This window comes from Protopterus annectens, chromosome 4.part0 (assembly GCF_019279795.1).
Source record: "Protopterus annectens isolate FY-2018-M chromosome 4.part0, PAN1.0, whole genome shotgun sequence".
Classification (NCBI taxonomy): Eukaryota; Metazoa; Chordata; order Ceratodontiformes; family Protopteridae; genus Protopterus; species Protopterus annectens.
In genome coordinates this window covers 887,801,157-887,819,324 of record NC_056733.1, presented here as the reverse complement: position 1 = coordinate 887,819,324, position 18,168 = coordinate 887,801,157, and the positions used below count along the sequence as shown (strand labels likewise).

The 18,168-nt window shown below is 42.7% G+C and overlaps 1 protein-coding gene across 1 annotated transcript in view; it reads left to right on the top strand.

Moving 5' to 3' along the window:
- LOC122800361 (mediator of RNA polymerase II transcription subunit 15-like) overlaps nucleotides 1-18,168 on the top strand; it is a 200,005-nt gene that overhangs the window by 85,829 nt on the left and 96,008 nt on the right. Inside the window, exon 4 of the mRNA XM_044069811.1 lies at nucleotides 558-718. Within this exon, the coding sequence (XP_043925746.1) occupies nucleotides 558-718 (161 nt within the window). The remainder of the gene's footprint in view (nucleotides 1-557; nucleotides 719-18,168) is intronic.

The window sequence follows — 18,168 nt, the reverse complement described above, 5'->3', positions numbered from 1 at the left end:
ATTTATGCCGAGTACTGCTAAAAAGGACCGGGACAACACTAAATTCATTTTTAGCACATATTCTTGCTTGGCTGACTTTGGACAGTGCATGTCCTTCAGTCCTACTGATTTTTTTTTTTTTATTTCTCCAACAGCCTAGCATGTTGCAAATTGACTTGAAGTAAGAGTAGATACAGAAAGAAGGTACTTTGTGGCAGGCCTTATTAACCCTTACCTCATTTTTCTTTTTCTTGCTTCTTGGGCATGGGAGATGTTTTTGGGTCTTGTTCCAGTGCTGTTCTGAAAGGTTATAAGAGCATAAATTTACTAAGTAGATGGGATCCCCTGCCTCACTGCTGCTTTACAGCATTAAGGTGAAGTACAGCACTTTTCAAATGCTACCCTGCATATTTTTGTATGGATTCCTTGCAACCCACCTGCAAAAGGTTTATTCTGCTGGTGTTGGCATCTTGCCAGTGCCTTTCTCACAGAGATCTACTGCTGTGTTTTTAAGTAACTGCTCTTTTTTAACTTATTTTCATCAGTTTCATTTTCTAATCCGTACTTTTGTGTTTCAGCCCACTCCTCCTCCTCCTCCTGTTCCCACAGCAAAGCAGCAGTACTTATGTCAGCCGTTACTAGATGCTGTCTTGGCAAACATCCGCTCTCCTGTGTTCAACCATTCCCTTTACCGCACCTTCATGCCGGCCATGACTGCAATTCATGGTCCAACAATCACGTATGTTGCACTTGTTTTATTCATGTGTGTGTTGTACAACTTTTGTGGGGCATCAGACATGTAGAATATGTTTGACTGTACGTGGGCTGCTGTGTGCTTTTGGTTATTAAAGTGTAAAGTACACACACAATGTGTGTAATGGTAGAAGTTTGTAAACATTGTCATTGCCATTTCTCCTTGCTCTGTTCTCAGGTGTTTCAGTACCTCTTGAAGAACCAAAATGTTTTTGAGGATGTGCACTGACATGAGATTACAAACTGTGCAACTTCACACAACTTCTGGGTTTGGGTTTAGTTGAGTTTTAAGAATACTATTTCATGTCTCACAGATGTAATGCATATTTCAGAAGTGAAATCATATTTGCATGAGGCACAGATCTTTCTGTAACTTGTATGAAGAGACAGATGGCTGGTACATTCTGGTGTGTGTGTGTGTGTATACATATATATATATATATATATATTTTTTTTTTTTTTTTTTTTTTTTTTTTTTTCTTCTTCTTCTCTCTAATGGACTAAGTGATCCTGAAAGGTGATTTTGCTCATCTTTAGGTTATTTGCTGCAGTACATTCCTTAGAATATGATTTAGCTACAGGTGGATGTCTGCATTCTGGCTAAATTTCAGGATGGATACCCTCTTACCAGGTGCCAGGCAACCTCGTACATGGAGTATAGTCAGCAGCCAAGGAACTCTGCTCTAAAGGGAGGACTACCCAAAACCATTGTCTGTTCACTTTGTCATTCTCCATTGTGTGACTCCAATAGGAACTTGGAGATTTTCAACAGTATAAATACCATTTAGTTTTTTTTCGTTTTTTTTTTTTTTTTTTAATGTTAGATGTTTACTTTTAGAATGCTAGCTGTTGTAATGCTTTTCACGTTCACATTATTGAGTGACATGATGTCCCTGGCAAGGGAGCCCGCAGGATTTTTTGCAGGGGGGTGCAAACCCAAGCCCCGCCCATGCAGCCCCCCCCCTCGGTTGCCCCGCCCACTCAGTCCCCTCACCCACACAGCCATTCCAGTGTCCTATTACGTGGCTATTTCTCCCCATTTGTCATAGACACTGTTCAAATCTCTGTGTGCATACTGTTTTATGCTTTACTTCTACAATGATTACAGATATCTGGATTTCATTTACAACTTTTATTTCAAATTTTATAGCACAAACACTGACAGACATTTACTAAACCTAAACAAAGCAATAGTCTTACAATGAAAACAGACTTGGCATTAAAACTTCTCTACCTTTGAAACCCACATTGAAACCCACATTCAACGAACATGCATCTGGCCAATGGCGGGGTAAGTTTACCTTTGGCCCGTTTCCAAATCATAGGCTCCTTGCACACATTTTTAGAAACATGCAAGAGTTCTTTGATTCACCTTCCTGACTTAATTATACTACATAATAATTGAATTATATCCCTTGTATAATACAGCACCACTTGTTAGAGTGCGTTTTAAAGTTATAGTTCTGAGCATCTTTCCTTTAAGCAATGAAACAAATCATATGAACCAATAATGACAGCCTGCCCAATTCAGAACATTTCAACCATAAAGGAACACTTAAACTTCTGTCATACAATCCACCAATATCAATCAGTATGCAGAATCTCTGCAGAAGTAAAAGTCATCTGAATAATTCCACATTAAAGAGATCTGAAACCAATGAAGAGGTTGTTGCTAGAAAAAACTTTATATTTCAGTGTTTCATTTACAAATTCAGTGCCTGTTGCCCTTGAAGAATAAATTGCATGTGCTACATTAAAATAAATGGTAAGTTGGTATATTGCAATAGGGAATGGGTGGCAGGCTGAAAAACAGGTTCATAGTTATTAGGTGTCTCATCCAAAGGAGGACATACTAAGAACTGCAGTACCATACCCCCTTAAAATACAAATGTACATGCTGTATGAATAGAACCTACAGCCCTTTGCATAAAGACGCAAGTATGCTACCTGCTGTGCTAACACTGCTTTAAAATTATATACCACAATAATGATACCATTTGCTAAACAAAACAGTTGCACCTAAATTTCACCTATTAGAGCTAACTAGGGAATTTCTCTCTGACTCTGTCTCTCACACACACACATACACACACACACCTCAACTTTAGTGCAAGAAATAAATAAATAGATTTTTTCAAAATTACAACTGTAAAATCTGTGTGACCATGGTGTGTGTTTGTTTTTGACAGAAAGGTATAAGGGAACTCATGGCTATGTATATAGATGAATCTCTCTGTACTGAAGTACTCCCTACCATGATGCTGCTTTAATAGTGTGTTTGCATTCAGAAACTTTTACAGTTTTTATACTGAATTTTATAGCTACATGAATTAGAAAATAACCAATTTCCTTTTCAGAGCCTAAGCTAAAAAGTCCACTCCTTACAAGCACTGCTTCCCCTGGAAAACATCTATATATGCATCATCACAGAGACCTAGTTAAAGACCGATGACAGCACTCCTTTAATGCAGGATTTCAATACCTGCCACAAGTTCAGGCCTATCACCAGAGATGAAAAGGTGATGGTGTCTACATATTCTTAAAGAACATTTCATCTCCAGACTTGCTAGGTGAGATAATGATGTGGAATTCCTCTGCATCCAACTTTGCATTAACAAAACTCCTTACTGTGTCATACCTAACTATAGGTCCCCTCTATGTACCCCATCAGTCCATATCTCCTACCTAACTAATATGGTGTCCCTATGCATTAAGCCAACACAATTATTCTAGGAGACTTCAATCACATTTTCTTCCAAAACTGCCATTTTGAGGAAGGATTATTAGGGGAGATCAACATTTTGAGCCAAAATTGGGGACAATGGAGAGGTTTGGATATTCCTAATTCTACAAAGCGATTTGCACATACCTCTCAACCTCTTAATGCAGGAAATCTGGACAAGGCTAAATATATTGGGGAACATACAAACACTAAAAATTGCTCGTGTATAAACTTAAGAGTTGATAGAATAACAGGTCTTGCATTAGCATGCATTTTTCTGAAGGTTATGACGTCTGAAACTCAAATGTCTGTCATTTAGTGACTTCATTGTATGAGGAACAAACCAAAAATAAGAAGCAAATATCTATTCATTCTGCAAAGATATGGACAACTGAGAGGTATAGTTCAACCGGGGCTGTCTGAGTTTGCTACCCCCTCACAAAATCATGGTCGAATGGAGCCTCCCCCCTGCAGCCATTCCAATGTCCCATTCCTTGGTTATTTTGCCCCATTTACCATAAATACTGTAATGTGCATACTGCTTTACTTTTGCGATGATTTAGATTTCATTTGAAAGTTTTATTTTACAGCACAAACTAATACATGTCTGTTAAAGCAATGCAGTCTCACAATGAAAATAGACTTAACATTAAAACTTCTCTGCCCTTGAAACTCACATGCATTGAAACAGCATTGAAACCCACATTCAAAGAAAATACATTTTGCCAGTGGCAGATAAATATTAACTTTGGGCTGTCTTCAAAATCATAGGCCCCTTGAACATAACATACACATGCTCTTTGATACACCTTCCTGACTGTATTACATTATATTCCTTGTACAATAAAGTACAGTTGTTAGAGGGCATTTCAAATTTATTGTTTTGAACATTTTTCCAGTAAACAATGAAACAAAATGTATACACCAATGACAGAACTGCCCAGTTCAGAACATTTCCATCATAAAAAGTCTACTCAACCTTCTATAGTCCACCAGTGTCAGTAAAAAATATGCACAATCTCTGAAGTAGTAAAATTCACATTAAAGAAATTTGTAACTAATAAAGAGGTTGCTGCTAGCAAACAACTTTATATGTCATTGTTTCATCTACAAATAAAGTGCCTGTTGCCCTTGAAGAATAAATTGCCTTTGTTGCATGCAACAAAAAAATAAGTTAGTAATACCGCAATAGGGAATGGATAGCAAACTGGTAAAAGGTTCATGGTTACTAGGTATCTTTGCCAAAAAGGACTACAGCATCTACCCCCTTTACAACACAGTACAGTATCAGTAATGCATCTGCCTACTGTGGGAGTAGAACCCACAGCTTTCAGCATCAAAAGCAAGTACACTATCTGTTGTGCTATTAACAATGCAAGCAGACTAAACATAAGCAGCACTAAACTTTTGCTCTCCTGTAGCTCTCAGGTCCTTATAAAATTTACTCGACACTCAGCTGTATCTCTGAACTTTGCAGCACAAGAAATCTGGAAAAAGCCAAAATTTATTGGGGGGGGGGGACAAAAGGCCAAAAACCAGGGACACATTTTAAACATTGCTTGTATAATGTTGGAAAGTTGCTAGAATAAAATGCTGCATTACCACCATACATTTCACTGCCACGTCTTGAACGCAGGGGACCCTGTGCAAAACAGTCAGAGCAACATACCTCTATGTCAAATCAGCTGTTTTGTGAAAGAGAACGACTGAAACTTAAATGGCTACCATTTAGTGAATTCAGTTCTCACCATAGCACAGCTGTCAACCTCTTAGCACAAAATACCTGAACAAAGCCAATACTGGGTGAATACAGCCCCCAAACATTCAGTGAATTCAGTTCTTACCATAGCTCTCAACCTTAGCACAAAACCTGGGTGAAGCCAATAATGGGGGGGATACAGTCCCAAAGACAGGGATACATTTCAAATATCCATCTTGTACACTTAGAAAATTGCTAGAATAAAAGCTTTTGTTACCATGCACTTTCTGAAGAATATGATGTCTGATGATATTCAAATGTGTCATTTTTTTTTTTTTAACATTTGTTAACCAGGAAAGTCTGACTTGGGAAAAGTATTATTTTTAGCCTAATACTTGTTTATTACAAGGTGATTTTAGGGGAAATGACATTTTAGGGATAATGGAAGCTACAACGTGGGTAAAATTAGCACCAAATTGGTCAGATTACACACACACACACACACACACACACACACACACACACTATATCCTTGGGATCAGAATATGTGAATATTGTGGATGGATTCAGTGCATTGTTGGACAGCATTCTTTCATTTTTCTTGGTATTTTTTGAGACCCTTAAGTTTGTCCACTGCTGCCGTTTTTTGTAATAGTGCTCTTAAGTTCCTCACTGGCATTAATTTCCTTCTTTCATTATACAGTTTAACATGAGAGTTCCATCAGAAAGGTTTAGTCCAGAATTCATCCCTAGACTTAAGGCAGACTGGTACAGACTTTTCTATGCAGCTTTTCAGGGGGTACTAAAAACTGGAAGTGAATGCAGTAGTTCTCTCAGTTGGGTTAACTTGGAGGATTGTTGGGAAATTTTCCAAGATCTTTTCCAGGTCAAACCTAGTTCAGCTTGCAGAAGTCCCTAAAAGAATGGTCTCATTTGGTGGCAGGGTACTACCACTAGGAGCTCATCACAGAATTTGTACCACCGGTGCTCAAATTTTTGCGTGAGTTACTTTCCCCTGGCCTCACTTATTCCTGTGTAAAGGTTCATCTTGTGATCATCTCAATATGTCTGGCCATGGATTCTCCTCTTTCTTTGTTGTTAAGCAGTTTTTGAAAGCAGTTTTGCAACTGAGATCTCTTTGTAAACAGGTTGCTCCTATTTAGGATCTCAGTTATCTGCTGGGGAAATTGATGAATCAACTTTTGAACCTGCTCATTACACTGATTTAAGGTTCTTGACTTGGAAAACTGTACTCATTGTACTGACATCTGCAATAAGAATATCTGAGTTTTAAGCTCTCATAATTTTCTATACCCCCTAGGGTATCTTTAAGGACAACCCCTCTAATTCATGCTCAAAGTGGTTTCAGAGTTTACTCTGAATCAAGTCTTCAAATTTCCAATTTTCTATCCTGTACAAAAAAAAAACGTAAGGAGAACAGATTCTGCACATTCCCCATATTCTGGGAATACATAGGTAGCTCAGGTACTATCTTCCGAGAACTAAAACCTTTTAGAAAAGCCAATGATCTATTTATTTTTTATCAAGAGACAAAAAGGGACACTGTGTGTCTAAGCAGACAAATTTAAGGTAGGTGTTCTACCCTATTGTTTTTGTTATTCCCACCTTGGAAACCCATTCCAGGAAGTATCAAAGTACATTCCACTACAGCCTTGTCTTCTTCGACAGCATACTGGAAAGGTATGGACTCTAGATGTATACATGGTCTTCTGTGTATACATCTACAAAGCATTACAAACTGGATTTGTTTTCTAGGCTCATGTCTAACTTTGATAGCACCATTCTCCAGAGGCTCCTAGATCTATATCCATCATTCTGCAAGGATGGATAAGCTTTAGTGCTCATATATCCTAAGGGCTACCGCAGCACTTGGAACATAGTATAGTTGTGTAAGTTACATGTATTCATACTTATTCCATAGAAAAGGTGCATTATTGCACAACCTGTATCATATTATTACATGTGCAAATGCACAATGTTTCCAAAAATACACAGGAAGAAGCTTTAAGACAGTTATCTGAATGCTTAACTACAAGTGATTATGTACATAAGTAACCAAATATGTTAGTAACATCAGCAGATGAATGGTAGATATAACTGCAATAAAAAACAGTTCAAAGGAGAAAAAGCAGTAGCTGACAAATGGCTAGGATTCAGTACATCGGTACTTGGCTAATGAGAGAGAACCAACCAACCTGACTGACTTCTAAGAGTTTTGAAAGTGAGATACTAATAGGTGTGTCAGTGTGTGTAGTAAATTATAAGTCAAGTAGTAATGTTGGTGAAAGCAAGTTATGTATGAGGAAAAATATGGTAAAGTGTTAAAAGGGCAAAAAAGAAGGTAGGAAAAGTAAGAACAAAAACTGGATTGTGCAAATAAATGTCACCTCCCACTGGACCCCAGCATGGTTTCAAATGAGGTCACAAAACCCTTACTGCTATATACAATGTCACTGACAAAATATACATGGCTAAGGACTCTCTTCCTAATAAGCTCAGTAAAGTAAGATTCTGTTACTGCTAAATGGTTCAAAAACTACCTGGAAAGCAACCTTAACAATTCAGCCTTGCAGGTTTAAGAAAGATATTGGAATTTACATCAAAGATTTCCTAGAATATCTGTCTTAGGCCATATCCTGTTCTACTTGCACATTAATGACATTAAGCCTACCCCCTGACCCCTTTTACAATTACCCATTATGCAGATAACATCATGTTTTCACAGATAGCACCCTCCACCAATCAAGTCCAGAAACACTAATACATTTGACTTAAACTCTTTTTGCTATAAAATGAATCACCTTACTTTTAATACAACTACATTATGCCAGAAAGCGATGACAGATTTGTGTTTTTAACTATGGATGAGGAAATGTGGGAGAAGACAGGTGGATACAGTGTTGAATACATATTCTGTAACCATATCTCACACATACACACACACACACATACACACACACACACACGCACACACACGCGCACACACTACTCACTCTGAAAGTGTGTCCCATCTTCCGCTCATTTCCTCCCACTGTGAACCGGTCCCATCTTCCGTCCATTTCAGTTTCAGTTCCCGCTCGTTTCCTCCCGCTTGTGAACCCAAAACCGTCCGTCCGTGAGAGTTCCCGCTCGCAAACTTGAAAATATGCGCGCGATGATGTCAGCATGCCCGCGACCGGACTTCTTAAAGAAGAACGCATGATGTCAGCACGGACTTCTTTCTTCTTAAAGAAAGAATGTCCTAAAAAAAAAAAAAAAAAAAAAAACTTTTTTTTTAAATTATAACATTATTCAGCCGATTCCAGGGGGGGTGCAAGTGCACCCCCTTGCACCTGCCTGCGGGCGCCCTTGGTCCCTGGGTAATGTTTGCTGTTCGTCTTCTTTCGGCTTTTCCCGGTTAGGGGTCGCCACAGCGGAACTCCGGTCTGTTAATGATTGGCAGTAGATTTTTACGGTGCCAAGGTGCCAGCCCAACCTTCAACGAAGGCACGCCCATTCACTCATGTTACCACTAATTATGCCTTTAGGGGATGGATTCCGTCTATGTTTGGTGTTTCTTGTGTTTCAGAGAAAATGTGGTGATGTAGCTGTGAGCACAGTAAAACCTGTAAATAATGTAATACTACTAAAACTTAGAAAGTCTAAAAAATCTCAGGATCAGAGCTTATTTTAGCAATCCTGTCTTGGGTTGAGATTTACTGTGGAGTTGACTTGTAGGGGAAGTTTTATTTGAATTTATATTTTATTTCTTGCCACTGTTTTTCACTGTTTGTAGGAAGGAGGGGATAGCTTGTAGACAAGAAGAATTACTTTGATTTATATTTTGTTTTACCTTCAATTTTCACTGTTAGTTGATAGACAGTGATAGGTTTTAAACAGGCAAAACTGTAGGAGCCTAGTCAGCTATAAATTCACACAGACTGCAGAGAAGACAGTTGAGAGATTATATAAAATTCTTATCTTGGTTTGTGAGTTATTGATCTGTACTTTTTAAAAGAAGTGCAACTGTGAGCAATTGTGAATGAACTGCAGCTTTTGTCAGAGTTGGTACTTAGAGTATGGTTAGAGCAACAACTTTACTGTATTTAGTTGCATATTGTTTGTGTGATTTTTCTCATAGAAGTTTAAGTTCTCTCTGAATTCTGTTGTAAATGATTTTGATTATTCTTTTTGTCATTTTTTATTCATCTGCAGCTGAATAAGGATTCCTTAAATGACAATGGCATTTATGATTTTCTAAAGCACAAATATCTTGTACAGTGTAATGCGGTGTATATTTAAAGGTAACACCTGATAACACTGGTGATCTGTATTCTTCATGTCAAAGGTTAGATTTGCTTACTATTATTAGTAGTAAATCTAGACTTGCTGAAGGTGGTGCAGTCTCTTATCTTCATTAAGGACTGGCACACCTCCAGACTGGTTTGCCAGCATGACGCACTGGAATTACTCCAGGTGCAACTGACAGTTGGCAAGACACCCATCCAAGTTATAGCCAGCTATAGACCCTCCTCCATGACTCAGGACACCCACTCCTCCTACCTGGACCTACTTGACTCCATCAAGGTACCCCCTAACACTCTGATCCTTGGTGTCTTCAGCTACCCCACCATAGAGTGGATGACATACTTGTTACTGAAACTTATGATCTTTCATCCATCTAAACCTACTAACCTCCCAGCTAACTTTTATATCACTGCCAGTAATAGGATTTTCCCAGATTCCCAAACAAAACTATTAGGTGTCATAATCAACAGACTAAAATTTGACATACACATTTCTAACACAATTAAAAAGGTCCACAAGAAAATGGGAACAATGCATAGAAACAAAAAATTCTTAACAGACGCTGCAAGAATAGCCATAGCTAGAACCCACCATCTGATATTGTTAATCCTTGTTCAATCCTTACACATGGGTATCGGTTCCAACCTCAGAACCAAGCCGGCCATTTTCCAAGCTCACGTCAGCTTCAAACTCTCGAGCTAAACTTGTACCCACAATCCCCCTCTCCCTGTTACCTCAGATTTCATTTGCCACGTTGCCATTCGGTCGTGTCAAGCTAAGTATAGTTATTTGTTGTTGAATAGTCTTTCATATTACTTTTCTGTCAGAAAAGTTTCAATTTCATTGTCTCTTACCCTATCGCATCTAGCGTACATATTTTCTTCAGGTTTTTCTGCTCTTTTCTCTACCTTTTTACCGCAAGGTATTCTCTCTTTACCATTGTTTGTAATCCTTCCCTTTTTTTCTCATACCTTCGGGTATTCTTTTGTACCATTGCTAGTACCCTTTTCTATTGATTTATTTGCTGTCATGGCAGATAAGAAAGGTAGTCCGGGGTTTAAGCGGTGTTCTGATTGTGGACACAAACTTCCTACTTCTGATGCACACTCTTTGTGCGTTTATTGTTTGGGGGTGTCCCACTTGTCTGTTGACCCGCCCTGTACTAGCTGTGAAAACTTTTCAAATAGAACTTTGTTGGAAAGGAAAAACAAGCTGTTGCTGAAGGGATTCTTAAATCTCCCTTTTCAGAGGCTATTTCTGGGTCGGAGGCCTCAACCCCTCCTAGAGCCCATATGAAAATCTTGGATGTTCCTACCAAGGCTAAATCTTTGCCTTCGTCACCGGCTGGGGACTCCCGCCAACCAAAACCTAAAAAGGCTAATGTTTCGGCTCCGGAGCTCACTCAGTCAGCCCCACTGCTTTCTGTGCCTAGACCTTCGGCTCCATTAGTGATTTCAGCTCCGTCTTCTTTTGCAGCCTTCACTATATCGGCACCGAGGGGTTCCTCGGTTCAGACTATTACCACTGTATCTGCACCGAACGTTTAGTCGGCGTAGACCTTGACCATGTCGATTCCGACATCGTCCTCGAAACCGACTCCTTTATTGTTGACTCCAGTTTTGTCGGTTCCAGCTTCGGTACTGACAACCACTTTGGCACCGATCCCTGTGTCGGCACCGATGACTTCTTCGTTGCGGACACCCGTAGTCCAGTCTCTCTCAGCACCGTTGTCCTGTTGTCCTTGGTGCGGACTGGTGAGATGAGCACCGAGTTTGCTTCTTCTGTGACAGGCCTGTTTCTCTTTCAGTTTCCGTGAGGTCCACTAGAAGCCTTTCCGAACATTATGTGTTGCGTCTTGTGGAACAGGTGCTCTTGGCCAGAGGTATCCCACCCCTCAGGAACTATCCTTCCTTGGGAGGTGATCACCCGTCTCCAAAGACCCCTTCTTATTCTCCTCCATCATTGCCTTTGAAGTCCATGGATATAGCACAGTCTCCCCCTTCTGCAGTCCCCTTTATGGCTCTCACTAAGGAACCGCAGTTGCCTTCGTGGCAGGAAAGTTTTGCTAAGGCCCAGGATGTCAGTTGTGACACGCATAGTTTACTGCTCCACAGCCATCCAGGGACTCCAGGTCGGCAGGCTGAGCCACTTGGGGGGTGGGGGGTGACCCCTGCCCCAGACATTCACTCCTCTTCAGGTGGACCAGCCTTCCAACTGATGGTGAAGGCTTTCGCTGCTGCTGGTGATACTGGACTGTCTGTACCTCCACCCTCCTTGTACACTGGTTTCACAAGTCATACCTAGCGGGCACCGGGTGCAAGGGCCTGAGGACATATTCCCACAGGAATCCCCTTTTCCACTGTCTTCTCCAGCTTCTCCCGCTGAGGAGGTCCACCGGAAAAGTTAGTGTAATAGGAAGCACATGGACTCCACAGAGGAGTCCCTCACTGAAGACACAGATTTTGATGAGGGGGAAGGATCCCCCCGGTCACCCTCTGAAGTATCCTTTGGTGATATCCTCGAAATCCTGAAACAGAGAGGTGACTGGCAGTCCTCTTATCTGACCTCTGAGGAATCTGTGTTCCTACAGGCCTTTCGCGCCCGGCCCCCTACCTCCTGGGTTACTCCACCTGCCGATGAGCTTGTCCGGCTTATCGTGCAGCATGCTTGGAAGGCTCCTGATACCGTCGAAGCTATTCCCCAGAGGCCAGATAAGATTTTGTCCCCTCCTGCTTCAGATCCTCATTGGTCCAAAGGTCTTCCTATGGATGCTTTGGTGGTGGCGGCCGCAACAATCCATCCGCCTAACAGAGAGTTCCGGGCCCTGGACAGGATAGGGAAGCGCACCTTTGCATCAGTGATCTTTACTATCATGTCCCTGAATTATATGGCACACTTTACCAGGCTTCAAAGGGTTCTGATTTCTGAGCTCTCTGAAACCTTGGCTGGTGCCATGTCTGATGAGGTCCATGACAAAGTGGCCTCTCAGCTGGCCACCATTGAATCAATATGTGACTCCTCTTTGTGACTGCTATCTCACGCATCAGAAGGAGCAGCGGGTTCAGCTGCGGTCTTGAGAGGACACGCCTGAATGCGCTTGTGCAATTTCGCAGAACCCTTTAAGGCTTCCTTTCTTAACGCTCCCATTGAGGCCTCCTCATTGTTTGGGCCCAAAGTTAAAAGCACACTGGCCAGATGTGAACAGGACGGTAAGACCCTTTCTGCCATAGGTGTCCGTTATTCTTCCCCTCAACGTGCTTTCTCCCGAAACCAAAAGAGTGGGAAGATATGGTTCAAGAAATCTCAGGGTCCTTTCCGTGACACACAGGCCGAGTTCTCCCCAAGAGGCAGAGGGGGAAACTCACAGGGAAGACTCTCCTTTTGGGGCAGAGGGGGTCCGCGTAACCAGGGTTCCAAGGATTCTTTCCCTGGTCAATCCTACTTTCGCTCCTGAAGGAGCGGCCCAACTCCTTTCCTCTGGAGGTGGTTGGGGGACGTTTCTCCTTGTACCCTTCTGCCTGGCTAACCATCACCACCGATTCTTGGGTACAAAGGATTATAACCAGAAGTTATCGTATCCCCTTCCATCTTTGTCCTGCCCCTTCAAAACAGGGAAGAAGCAGCACTAGAGATAGAAAAGTTGCTAAGAAAGAGAGTCATCCAAATAGTCCCTCCAGACCAGATAGGATCCGGATTCTACTCAAGACTATTTTTGGTGCCAAAGAAAACCGGGGACTGGAGACCAATTTTGGATCTCAGCGTATTGAACAAGTTTGTGAGAGTGCAAAAATTCCGGATGGTCACAATACAGTCTATCCTCCCGCTTTTGGAAAAATATGATTGGATGTGCTCCATAGATCTTCAAGATGCGTACTACCACATAAAAGCGGACAGGCCATCAAGAAGATTTCCGTGCGGGAGCCAGTCACTACCAGTCCAGAGTACTGCCCTTCGGACTCTCTACAGCCCCCAGAGTGTTCACAAAGTGCATGGCAGTTGTCACAGCTCACTTGCGACTTCAAGGACTCCAGGTGTTTCCATACCTAGATGACTGGCTCATTTCCACCCCCACCAGACATCTACTGGAAGAAGTCCTGGCACTCTCTCCTCGCTGCTCAAAGGCTAGGCATAACCATATACTGGCAAAAATCCAATCTCACCCCATCTGTCGACAGAATTCATAGGGGTTATCTTGGACACAAAGAACTGCAGAGCTGCTATTCCAGTGCACAGAATTTTAAGGATAAAACAACAACTGATTCCAATCCTTTCAAGGGAGAAATCCACGGCTTACTCTGTCCTACAGCTGTTGGGTTCCATGACAGCCTCCATCACCATTGTTCCCTTGGCCAGGTTTCACATGAGGCTTCTACAATGGCTACTGCTCACCCAATGGTATCCTTTTCAACATCCTCTTTCAGCCATGATTCGAGTAACCCACAGGTGCAAACCGGATTTAAATTGGTGGATGACACAATCTGTCACAATGGTCTCACCCCTTCTCCCCCCAGCAACCCAAGGCCACAGTGACCACGGACGCCTTCTTGATAGGGTGGGGGGCTATGTCAGGGACAGGCAGTCCAACGCACTTGGTCTGAACTGGAGGCCCATCTGCAAATAAATGTTCTAGAGCTGAGGGCGGTGCTTCTGGCGTTGCAAGCATTCCATCCCCTGCTGCCGTCTGGGACAATTGTGATTATAGGTTCATAGGTTGATACTAAACCAGCTTGTCTCATCCCCCACAAGAGGAGATAACATTCTGAACTTGGTTCTCACCAACATGGGTGACCGCTGCACCACTCCCATAGTATGTTCTTACCTGCTGAGATCAGATCATCGGTCTGTCTCATTTGAAGTTTCTATCCCACCCAACCCCCCCCCCACCCCCCCCTGTAACCAGGCAAAAAAACTTCTCAAAAGCTGACTGCAACCTCCTAAGGGAGGGTATCAGTAGCTTCACACCACCGCCCCCCTCAGAGAATGCAGACAACTATGCTGAACAGTACGCCAATGCATTATACAGGCACCTGTACAATTGCATGGACTCAGCCGTACCAAACAGAACTAAAACCTGATCCTCAAGGAATCTGGCTTCTGTACATCCTATCCACGGTCAGCCCACCCAACAGACCTTCCAGACTTCTCTCTCCTCCTCAGTCCTCTCCCGAGTCCCTCACAGAGGAGGTACATCAGAAGAGGGACATGCAAGAGGAAGCACGTGAACTCCCCCTGGAGTCGTTAACCAAAGATACAGATTTTGATGAAGGAGAGGGGGCCCCCGCTCACCACTCGAGGACATACCCTTCGGAGATATTCTGGAAATTCTGAAGCGTAAGGGTGAGTGTTCTGCCTAAACCCCATCTTCCAAGGAATCGGTCTTTCTGGAGGCCTTTGGGACGGGCCCATCTATGTCCTGGGTAACCCCGCCGACAGACAAACTTATTGATTTGGTGTCCCACAATGCTTGGAAGGAAACTGACACCATGGGGCCCATTTCTAAGTAAGCAGAGAGATATTTGAGCCCCCCTGCCAACCATCTTCATTGGAATGAGGGCGTCCCAGTTGATGCTGTCAGTGTCGGCCATAAAGGAGTGGGCAGAACAAAGCTCCACTGTCCACCCCGCCAAACAAGGAGCCTTGGGCGCTGGACAGACATGGGAAGCGCATTTATGCCTCAGCCACTTTTTCTGAGAGCACTAAATTACCTGGCCCATTTCACCTGTCTGCAAGGGGACCTGGTTCAGGAGATTACCAACTCCCTGTCAGAGTCCATGTTGGCGGAGGACCTCCAGAAGGTGTCTCCACAACTGGTCACCCTATCCTTCCTAGCCAGGTCCTCGATGAGGCTGATTTCCAGTGTGGCAGAGGGAACCTTACAAGCTGCCGGAACAGTCCTAGCCTTTAGGAGACATGCCTGGTTAAGGCTTTGTGGGTTTCTGGAACCATTGAAGGCATCTTTTGCTAATGCCGCGTTCGATGGTTCTTCCTTGTTTGGACCATTATTCAAGGAGACGCTCACCCGCAGTAAACAAGAAGGAAAGACCCTATCTGCCATAGGGATCAAGTTTTCTTCCCCATAAAGGACCTTCTCAAGGAACCAGTAGCGGGAAGAAGATGTGGTTCAGGAAGTCAGTGTCCTTTCCAAGAGGCTCACAAGGATTCCTCATCCAGAGGCAAAGGATGAGGATTTAATGGAAGGCGCTGTCCCAGGGGCTTAGGGGGTCAGCAGAATCAGGGCTTTAGAGAACCTTTCCTAGACCAGCCCTACTAGCTTTCCTGAAGCATTGCCCAACTCTTCTACTCTGGAGGCATTCAGGGTACAATTTTCCTTGCACCTGGATGCCTGGACAGAAATAAATGACATCTGGGTGCTGAACATATCTAGAGGATACTACATTCAGTTTTCCCTTCCTTCACCCACCAAAAGAAGACTCCCTGACATACCACCCAGTCAGAGGGAGCAGGCTGTTCAAGAAGTTCATAAACTTCTGGTGCCAAAAAAAAAGGGGACCTAAGGCTTAGGATCTGAGCAAATTGAATCTGTTTGTCAAGCAGTCAAAGTTTTGCATGGTGATGGTTCATTCCAGTCTGCCTTTACTGAGTAAGAAAGATTGGATGTACTCTCTAGATCTCCAGGACGTGTACTACCACATAAATATCCACAGATGCTCTCGGAGCCAATCGGAGCATTGCCCTTTGGACTCACCACAGCCCTCTGGTTGTTTACCAAATACATGGCAGTGGTAGCAGCTCACCTGAGACTGCAAGGATTCCAGGTGTTTCCATACTTGGGCGATTGGCTGCTACCTGCACTGACTAAGCATCAACTGGAGCAGGTGGTACAATTCTTACTACACTTATTCAGCCATATCAGTAGGGGATCACTATAAACATGACTAATTCAAAACTGACCCCTGTACAAACCATAGAAGTCATAGTAGCTCAGTTGAACTACTCTAACATATAAGGCCTCTGGCTAACGAAGTTCGCAGATGACTGCAAACTAGGAGCCATAGTCAAGTCCCCAAATGATGTGGACATCCACCAGAAGGGCCTTGCTGAGACAGATGCCTGGTGTCAGAGCCATGGCCTCAAGCTCAATGCCAAAAAGTGCAGTGTCATCCCCTTTGGTAAAAACTCTGTACCCGTGAACTACCACATAGGCAGCAATCTACTTAACACCGAATGTGTGATGAGACCTTGGGACCCAGGTGGACAGTAGTCTCTTCATTGATAGTCACATCGCCACAGTAGTCAGGAAGTCCTTCTACGTGTGGCACACCTCATCATAAAAGGGTTCTCATCCAGGAAAAGAGGTCATTGTTCCCCTCTACTCGACACTCATTAGACCCATTATAGAGTACAACGCCCCTTTTGGAATGTACCTCACAAGACATCTTCAGCAGCCGGAAAGGCCACAGAAGTACCTCACAAAGAGGATTACTAGCCTCAAACAAATGCCCTACACTGACCGCCTCAAAAAAACTCCAGCTTTACTCCATAGCATATCGCCTTCTCAGAGGTGATCTCTGCCTAACATATAAAGCTATGTCAAACCCAGAGCTGTTGGACATGCTACACCTAATCACCTATTATTGCTGGAGCTGGAGCCTTCCTGTGTCCTGACAGAGTGCTCTTCAAACTATCTGGAGATATACAGAGCTGAGTATATTTTTCTGGCACTTCAGAGTTGTGGACTGGTAATTGTTTGACTAATTTTATATCATAGCTGGCTGACTTCAGAGTTGTGCGCTGTTATTTTTGCTTCACTGTATAGTTTTTCAGATCTCTGCTGAAGGTGTTGGTTTTCCCAAACCCCCCACCCTCCCTATTCCTGTGTTGTTGTTTAAATTTGGAGGCTTTTGCAGTTGCCCGCCCCCACTGTAGATTTTATCTGGGACACTCCCCCCAGTCTCATCTTTTTATCTCATTCTACCTAATCGACTCCTTCTGCACTTGTTTTAGTCATTTTTAATTTAATTGCATTTTTTTAACTGTTTGGTCTAACATTGCTACATACTCAAGTGCGCTAGCTTGCACTGCATTTTAATTGTTTTTACTGCTGTTTTAGCTATTTTCTGTATTTATATTAAAAAAAATACCTTTCCTGTAACTAGTGTAGTCCAGATTCAGATTTGCTGTATCCAGGACTTGTATGTAAGCTTCTGAGCCCCCCACCCCCAAGCTTTCTGTGTTGGAGGGAAGCCTTCTAGCTTATCAGTGGGAGTGATAAGCACTAGGTAACCTGTCTACCACATAAGGAGTGGTTCTGGCCCAGAAATTGTAGTTATTGGCCATTTGGGCAGTTTTTCCATCTCTCTCAACTTTCTGATTTAAAAGCCCGCATTTGCACTTGTTTCCCCCTTTCCTGTAACTAGTTTAGTCCAGATACAGATTCTTAGTTTTAGCACTTGAATTTGCTTGTTCATGCTCAGCATTTGTTCAGAACTTGTGAGCACTAAATAACCTACTAATTACTACAGCACTCAACCTTCCTCATTACCTAGAGGAAAACAGTTCTGGTACTTACTTCCCTCGCTTGCTTAGAGAAAAACAGCTCTTCTACTCACTTTCCTCACTTATCTAGAGGAAAATGTTTTTTTATTCAGGCGTGTCCAAGGGTCAGCTCCCAGTGTTCTCTCCTGTCTATCTGATGAATCTGGGCATCTTGGGGCAATGTAGAAATTGCCTCATATACATAGACATC